The sequence below is a fragment of the Rattus rattus genome, chromosome 9, assembly GCF_011064425.1.
Source record: "Rattus rattus isolate New Zealand chromosome 9, Rrattus_CSIRO_v1, whole genome shotgun sequence".
Classification (NCBI taxonomy): Eukaryota; Metazoa; Chordata; class Mammalia; order Rodentia; family Muridae; genus Rattus; species Rattus rattus.
The window spans coordinates 51236248-51245124 of NC_046162.1; the positions used below are offsets into that span (position 1 = coordinate 51236248).

General features: G+C 40.2%; 1 protein-coding gene across 5 annotated transcripts in view; it reads left to right on the forward strand.

Moving 5' to 3' along the window:
* Nucleotides 1-7916, forward strand: part of Luc7l3 (LUC7 like 3 pre-mRNA splicing factor) — a 30160-nt gene extending 22244 nt beyond the window's left edge. Inside the window, exons 7-12 of one of the 5 annotated variants that reach the window (XM_032914011.1) lie at nucleotides 1050-1211; nucleotides 1753-2036; nucleotides 2941-3101; nucleotides 5785-5925; nucleotides 6031-6136; nucleotides 6587-7916. In XM_032914011.1, coding sequence (XP_032769902.1) covers nucleotides 1050-1211; nucleotides 1753-2036; nucleotides 2941-3101; nucleotides 5785-5925; nucleotides 6031-6136; nucleotides 6587-6611 — 879 coding nt within the window. In that variant the 3' untranslated portion in view covers nucleotides 6612-7916. Of the gene's footprint in view, nucleotides 1-1049; nucleotides 1212-1752; nucleotides 2037-2940; nucleotides 3102-5784; nucleotides 5979-6030 lie in introns of all 5 variants that reach the window. The other 4 variants (XM_032914010.1, XM_032914014.1, XM_032914013.1 and 1 more) reach the window with 4 other exon arrangements.
* The last annotated feature ends 961 nt before the right edge of the window (nucleotides 7917-8877 follow it).

The window sequence follows — 8877 nt, forward strand, 5'->3', positions numbered from 1 at the left end:
GGATATTACAAAGGATGCAGAGGAAGAAGAGATGCATAGGTATGGGAGAAGGGTGGCGAAGCTTCCGTCTCCTCTTCAGGTTCACCACCTTCTAGGAACCTCCATGTACTCAGGTATCTGGAAGCTCAGGCCCTTTTCTGGGTCAAATTGGAGACTTAATTCTATAAGCGTTATGGAAACATGGACAACTGGGTAGAAATGTGATTGGACAAGAAGAATATGATATAATACAATAGACCAAGTAGGGGAACCCAGCAGCCTGCCTGTCCAGGTCTTTTTATGACACCCGCCCCAGCATTCTCTACCCTCTGTTGGGCAGAGTCCCATTAACCTAGGGACCCTGTGATCAGACAAGTAGATAGTGAATTTCTTGGTCTACTCCAGGTCACAAAGGTAAAGGAAGGTTATATAGAGTTTTTGAGACTTCTCTTAGGGAGAAGTTAGAAGAATGGGTAGAAGTGATTACTGCATGTTATCTCACTACAGGCTGCATTCTATAATTTTTACATTTATTATTCAGTCTTTGTGTAGTCCTGTCACAGCATGTATGTTGAGATCAGAGGACAACTTGAAACTTTAGTTCTCTCCTTCCATGTGAACTTTTTGTGTCATCTAGCTTGGTGGCCCTGCCTTAGAGTATTAATACCCGTGTGAGTTTGAGTTCCATTTACTCCGTACTTGTATTTACGGTAGTTTAGCTGTGAGGACTGCAGTGTATGCTTTAGGTGCTATTGATAAGATGTTCTGGGTACTGCTTCTGTTGCCTCATTGTTGTCAACTCAGATTGTTCACCATGAGGTTCATTTCTTAATGATTGAGTTATTGTATCTATGTGAAAGCAGTTTAGACTAAAATAACTTTCTGAACATTTACCTTTTTCAAGGTGACTTGGTGTTGAGCAGTTAGGTCAGGTGAGCACTGGCTCTTTTCCGGCCTTTCCTTTCTAAAACTTGAGCAACTGGTGTTTAGTTATGGCTGGAGAGATGGAAAGTAGATGTTAGATCCTTTTGGAGTTTGTTTCTCTCATAGCAGCTGGCTTCTCATTTCAGACTATAGAAAGCTTTGCTGCCCAAGAAAAACAGATGGAAGTTTGTGAAGTGTGCGGAGCCTTTTTGATTGTAGGAGACGCCCAGTCCCGGGTAGACGACCATTTGATGGGGAAGCAGCACATGGGCTATGCCAAAATTAAAGCCACCGTGGAAGAATTAAAAGTAAGTTTCTCATAAGCACACATGCAATCTGTAAGTTCTAACAATAACCATCACTAAAAGTACTGTATTTCATATAGCTAAAGTTTATACGTATCTAAAGCTGTGATGTGTGGAGGTTGGAGCTTGTTTAACGTGCCCCAGCTGTGGGCTTGATCCTTAGTCAAAAGGAAGAACGCAGTGACAACTCCTGTGACGGTTTCTTGTTCACCAACATATCTTATTAACTTTGTTTTCAAATACCAGAAATTGAAACTTAAAGGTATTTCTCAAATAACGGTTATAGACACACACGCACGCACGCACGCATGCACGCACGCGCGCGCGCTCGCGATACCAGAATTTCTACATTTCCCCTGACGATACGGGATTCCATAAGCAAAAATTAGTCCATACATTGCTTGGAAATGTCTTAAAGTTGTTATAAAACTCTATCTTGAGCTAGGGAAGTGGCTTAATGAGAGATTACTTGCCTGGGATTCTCAAGGCCTTTGGGCTGGTTCCAGTACTACAACAATTAAAAAAGCCAACTTGATTTCCTTAGGAAAAGTTAAGAAAAAGAACAGAGGAACCCGATCGGGATGAACGTCTCAAAAAAGAGAAGCAAGAAAGAGAGGAAAGAGAAAAAGAGCGGGAGAGAGAAAGGGAAGAACGGGAAAGAAAAAGACGAAGAGAAGAGGAAGAAAGAGAAAAAGAAAGAGCTCGTGACAGAGAAAGGAGAAAGAGAAGTCGTTCTCGGAGTAGACACTCAAGCCGAACTTCTGACCGGAGATGCAGCAGGTCTCGGGACCACAAAAGATCACGGAGTAGAGATAGAAGGAGAAGCAGGTATGTAAATCTGCTGACAGTGTCTGGTTCGTGATAACACTACAGTGTACAGTTATGAGCAAAAAATAGTAAATGACCTTTTGTTGTAGTGGGGCTCTCATATGTCATAACTGAACGATTGTAAGTTGAAGAAAATACATTAAGTCAGTACAGAATCTCATGCTGACATAGTACCCCGCTTCTCCTTATTGATCACATAGCTGATGGAGAACTAACTGTGAGTGATTGTCGCTACCCAGGTTTAGGATGAATGTGGAGCCTGTGTGTCAAGCCTAAGTAGTGATTCAGATCCTAAATTTGAAATGAAATGACTGATGGATGTACATTACTTTTGTGCTGTCATAAAATGAGATTATTTTGTTGAACCACTAATGAAAGACTGCATGTTTATGTGTTAGATAGACTTGTAAGGGTTGAAAGGTGAGCTTTCATCTTTAAGGAAGCCCCTTCTGTTTTGGGTTTGAGATAATCTTTCCAGGATTCAGTCTACCAGGTAGTATATCTCTTGTTTTGTTTTTGTCGGGTTTTGATTTGTTTCATTTCAAAACAGGGTCTTTCTATCTGTGTCTGGCCTGGAGCTTGCTGTGTAGATCAGGCTGGTCTCATTCACTGGGATCTGCCTGCCTCTGCTTCCAGATTGCTGAGATTAACAGCAAGATTTTCAATGATTTTTATCCTTGAGATGTCTAATGTAAAGTGCTTTGCTATTTTTCTTTTCTCAAGACAGGGTTTCTTTGTATAGCCCTGAATGTCCTTAGAACTCACTCTGTAGACTAGGCTGATTGTTGTTTCTTAAGGGAAACTTTTACTTTAAAATTATTATCAAATAGTAATATATGTGATTCTCTGAGCCCTTTTAGTAATATCAGCTGAAATTGTTTTCCTTTTTCTTTAAATTATTAAGAAGTAGAGATCGACGAAGAAGCAGAAGCCATGACAGATCAGAAAGAAAACATAGATCTCGCAGTCGGGATCGAAGACGGTCAAAAAGCCGAGATCGAAAGTCCTATAAACACAGGAGCAAAAGTCGGGACAGAGAACAAGATAGAAAGTCCAAGGAGAAAGGTTGGTTTAGTATGGGAGGTGCTGTCAGTAGCCTGGAACCCTACTGTGCTGCAGAGCAGTCAGCTCAACTTCAAGCTCTTACCTCTCTCTTCCTGCTCTGGTGTGTGACAGTGGAGGTTGGCCTTGTTACTCAGTTAGCAACCTGGAGGCTTTTGTTGTCTGGATTCTTATGAGTTTGTGTTGCCTTTGAGGATGATGATGCTACATTTATTTTAAACTGCAGTATTCCATAATGTTTCCCAGAGTGCACTGCACATCCATTTGTTCCTCCTGTGCAGCTATCATTGGCTCAGCAAGTAGCTTCTGTGTTCGCAGAAGGTGGACACCTCACTGTGTCTTACACCTCCTTGTGTCTTAGCAAGTGTGTTGCATCCACATGCTGTTCCCTTCTGCTTTCTTCTGGTGTCTGTAGCTGCTGTGTTACTATGTTACTGGTATTAATGAACTGTAAAGTTTGCCCTTGGCCTATTATAAAAAATTCTCTTTTAGCCTTTATTGGAGGATAATGTTTTCCGTAATCATCAAGGTCTCCTTTTAAAACTTAATTTTATTTTGGAGTTATTTTAGCATCTTTGGTTTTTATATTGTTTGGGCTGTTTTGCTTTGTACAGTTTTAAGGAAGAGAGACAGGGTCTCCTCTCTTTGTTCCTGCTTCCATCCTGTCCTTTCCGTGTCTGCCCTTTGCTACTGTGTGACAGCTAACCGTGTGTGGCACTCCTAGTCTCACACTTCCTTCTGAGAGCTGTCCCACTAGATTTGGCATTTGTTCGCCTCTGCTTATTTAAAGTCAGACATTGTTCTGTGATTTAGAATGCAGTTGTTAAAGGGCTAATGCTTATATTTGAGTGGTCTCCTGTACTGTGTTTTATTTAGAAAGGCTTCGGTATATTTTAAGTGAGATCAGTTTTGAAGAGTCACCTGATGACTCTTGTATCAGATCGAATCAATCGCCCGTGTTTTGAGGATCTTGATCACATATTTCTGTGTTATTAATTGTTCTTTTCTGGTCTTGCCATTTAAATAGACACATTTGTATAATTTTGTGTTGAAGCAAAAATGTGTCCTGAATTCCTGACTTGTGACACTTGTGACAGGATGAATGTAGTAAAGCTGAGGTTTCCTGCTGAGACGTGGGACAGAAGACTGGATCCTGAAAAAACTTACAGGCCTATTTTGTTTGGGCATGCCATTATAGCATTAACTTCAGTGTTAGGGTGGCTTCTAGAAACATTGAGTCTATTGGCTTATGGAGGTTCTCGACACTTGTGAGTGTACAGACAATAGCATTCTGGCCCGTGGGCGTCAGGCATCTGTACCGACAGACATTTAACAATGGCAGATGAGTAAGTCTGCTCATGCTCCGGGTACTGTGATCATAATAGAAGCACCTAACAGAACTCCATGAAGGGGTAGTTATTTTTTACATATAGCTATCTATACTCTGTTCAGAGAGTTTCTATTTAATCCATAACCATAAAATCCAACACACATTATGGATATCCCTAGGACTATTAAGATCTACCATATTTACATAGGCCAGAAGATAAGATTTTTGGACTACTAGTCCTCTACGGAGCAACAAGACGACCCTTCCTCATTGAAGCTACCTGTGCGCTGGAGAAGCCCATAAGGCTCAAAGGGAGGACTTTCCCACAAGGTCAGTTAGAGCACAGTTTCCACAGGCGGACAGACAGACAGATGTGAAGCAAGTCTTATGGTTAACCTGCTTGTTTTACAAATGTTGGACCTGATACGCACTCACTTATGCAAGATGCAAGTCCACAGCCCTGTGTTTACCCTCCCATCCTTCCGGGTGTTTGGTATTGGGTCTGTGATGGCTGTCCATAGAGAGTGCCTGCCTCTCTTCAGACGTATTCTGTCATGATCTCCTTTGCCAGACTAGTTACTCTTGGTTGGTTTTTTTTGTTTGTTTGTTTGTTTTTCCCTTTTTTCTTTTTTTCGGAGCTGGGGACTGAACCCAGGGCCTTGCACTTGCTAGGCAAGCGCTCTACCACTGAGCTAAATCCCCAACCCCGTTACTCTTAGTTTTAAAGAGGAAAGATCACTTTTATGGAAAGGTGCACTTAATATTTTCTGCAGAATCCTATTTAGAGGGACATGGACAACTCCTCCCTCTAGTGGGCTTCCTCCCCAACCCCCCCCCGCCCTTTTAGGGAAAAAAAAACCTCTTAGATTTCATTACAGAAAATAGACATTTGGGTTCTAGGATTATTTGAAGATCCCATTTTCTTAATAGGTGTGTCCCCTCTTGGATATTTAAATATACATAAATATTCTTTTAATAAACATGTCATTTAAATGTTAAATTTCTTTCTGATGTCACTTTGCTTGCCATTGCAACTTAATTACCTCATGTTAACAGCTTTGTTGTATTGTCTTTTGTACCTTTCCTGCTGCCTTTGGTTGGTCTTTATCTAGAATGAATCTACTGAAGTTGTAAATTGTGGGGCGACTTTAGCAGGTTTGAGAGAATTTTCTGTTTCCTTTCAGTTCTTTTGCCCTTTCCCTCTATAATGTACAACCGACATCACCGAACTCTGCAGCAGACTGTTCTTACAGGCGTGGGAGATGGCTCTTTGCTCTCAGTGTCCCCTTTTTAAGTGGTAACGGATATGTTGTGTTTCACTCTAAATTCCATGGTCAATGTCTTCTTTTATGGCAGAAAAGAAGGGAGCCGATGATAAAAAGAGTAGTGTGAAGTCCAGTAGTCGAGAAAAACAAAGTGAAGACACGAACCCCGAGTCGAAGGAAAGTGACACTAAGAGTGAGGTCAATGGGACCAGTGAAGACATTAAATCTGAAGGTGACACTCAGTCCAATTAAAACTGATCTGATAAGGCCTCAGATCACACAGAGGTAAGTGCACTGTTTCTCACTTTGATTAGGGCTTTTTGTTACTGTTTGACAGTGCAGCGTAAGTATGCACAGATGAAGACGGAGCTAAGCCGTGTAAGAAGACATACAAAAGCCTCTTCTGAAGGAAAAGACAGTGTAGTCCTGCAAAACATTTGGAGGTACATTGTTTTGTCTCAGCTATTTTGTAGCAGACCTCGTGCCCCCATTAGTGTGCCTCTTTGGAATTACTGTCCACGTATGTAATGTAGTCGCCATTGAAAGTTAACTATCCTTTTTTTAGGGATTTTGCTGTTATTTCTTTTTTTTTTTTTTTTTTTTTAAATGAAAAGGTTGAACTGTTTTTTTCTTTTTGGTATTAAGTCCATCTTGTGTTGGTACATTGGCAGAAACATATGCTTTAAAACTTTTAACTATTTCTGAGGCACATGTTGGACTACTTTGTTTTAATTAAACTGCTAGTATTTATTTGTCCAGGATGTTTCTAGTTTTTTGCTTTATTGCCTTGCATTCTAATGCAGTTTGTTCTGTAACTCGAGAGCCAGTAGCATTGGATTGATGGAAGTGTAGGGTTTATGAATTATTGCAGCTGACTACCATACCTCACACAGCGTTGGTGTTGTGAGCGGCCCATGAAAAGCCAAATTAGAAATCAAGGATTCAGTCAAACTAAGCAGGTATTCATGCCAGGTACTCCTTTCTCTACCCACATCCGTGTTTGAATGCTATGCCTGTGACCTTTACGCTTAACTGTTGTGTATCCTTTTTGTTCTTTACAAGAAGCACAGAGGGGTTTTTTGTGTATTGCGTGAAATCTTACAAATCATATGTTAACAGAATGGAATTTTTTTTCAACTGTGTGTAGGGATGCAGTGGTGCCCAGAATTAGATATCTTTAAAGAATTTTAAATACAATAAACACTTCATATTACCCGCCTTGTTACATTCAGTGCAATTCTCAAGTCTTTAAGAGGTATGTGTTTAACGTTTCCTACTGTGTAGGAGAATTTGCGGTCAGCCATAGTATAGAGGAATAATCACTGGCTGAGACATTCACAGCAACAGCATCTAGCAAGGACAGACACTGGATCAGTGACACAAAGAACTGATTTGACTATCGGATGAGGTTGGGTTCTTAAAGAACTGTTTAAAGCTAGGTTTTATAGGCGTTCTTAAATCCTCTAACTGTTCAATCTTTGGGCTAGTGGCGTGGGATGAAATATTCCTAATGAAAGGAAGTACCAATTAGTTGATTTATTGGTGGCATTCCTGTCTTAGGAAAGCAGTGTAGTTATGTCTGTGTGAACCATTCACACATAAGCAGCATACACAGGCACATGGCTCTAAACCACACCAATGCCTTGATGTAAAAGCAGTACATTTTATATACACATGTACATGGTTAGCAGTTAGCGACTGGGCCAACACTTAGTCATAAAATTTTACCTTTTATATGCTGTCTAATTATCAATTTTCCCCAAATTTTGCATTGTAGGACTACTGTTGAAGAGTTTTTGAAGAATACTGAAAACGGAATAAAGTGAAGATCAACATTAAAATGAGGTGAAAGAAAGCTATAGTGGAGTAGAAAAAGTATAAAGCGCAGTTAGTTATTTGGTTTTTTTATTATTATTATTATTAAAAATTAATTCAGGACTGTTGTGACCTACCAGATTTCAGAACATGTGTTAATAGCACATATGCCACTTTGAAAACTTAGGTCCTGTATCATATTTTTTCTTTAAGACTTTTTAAGAAATATTACCTAAACATGTGGCTTGCTCAGTGTTTACTTGCAAGTTTTCAGTCTTGGACTTTGAAGACAGGATTAAACGTTAGTATTCATGTGAAGCAGACTGGGATTCCATTTTTACACCTCTGCTATCCTTAGCCTTTGGATTTAGAAGTGACAATAAAGTATCTCTGACTTTCTGTTACAAAGTTGATTGTCTGTGTCATTGAAAGGCTTTAGTGTTGCTGTTCCTAATGACGTGACGACGCCAGACTAATCCCTTGTTTTTAAATGGGAGGCACACTGTTTACACAGGTGTAGTGAACGCTTTCCTAACTTGTCCTATTGAAGGGTAATATTTTATACAACTTCCTGTTTGATGTTTAATGGTGCTTCAATTTTGGGTGGTTGTGACTACATTTGGATTTGCTTTCAATAGCAAAGGTGTACAGTGAACTAGAATATATTTTTACACCCATGAGGTTTCTTTAGTAGTAAAAGGTTCTAAATAACCTCTCAGTGTCTTCCTCTGACAACCTAGGAAAAGGATTTAGACAGACATTCAGAAACTTTCATCAGTTTTCTTCTTTTCTTTAAATCCTATACCAATAATTTCTTTTAACCCAGCCTTGTTTGGTTATAAATGTATATATTTCTGTATGTAGTGTGTAGTGTACATAACAAGGATATTTGAAAAATAAAGCAGGTGTTTCGCCTGGAAGTAGCAGCATGTTTGTAACTAGCCCATGGACTGTACAGAGTCTTCTCCCTGACCACAGATGGTCACATATCATAGCAGTTCCTTGTGACTTTGAGTACTGCCATCAGTTTATAGGTGAAGGAACTGAGCAAGTGGCTTATCTAGGAAATGGCCTCTCTCATGTCGATCAGTGTTAGGGCATGGAGACTGGGTCTCTGCTCTGTCTTTTCTAACTGTAGTGCCACTGCTCCTTCCAGTGTGTGTTAGGGGTCATTGCAGAATTTATTACATAAAATACTCTCTACTAAACTTGGACTAATCATGAAGCCATCACTTTTGGAAGTCTATATGAAAATCTGTTACTGGGGACAGAGCCCTCTTGCTCCCCCCGATTACCTAGAGATGCAGCGGCAGGTGGGGAGGCCGCTCTGAAGATGTGACAGATGAGACAGGTGAAGATGCAGTTATTG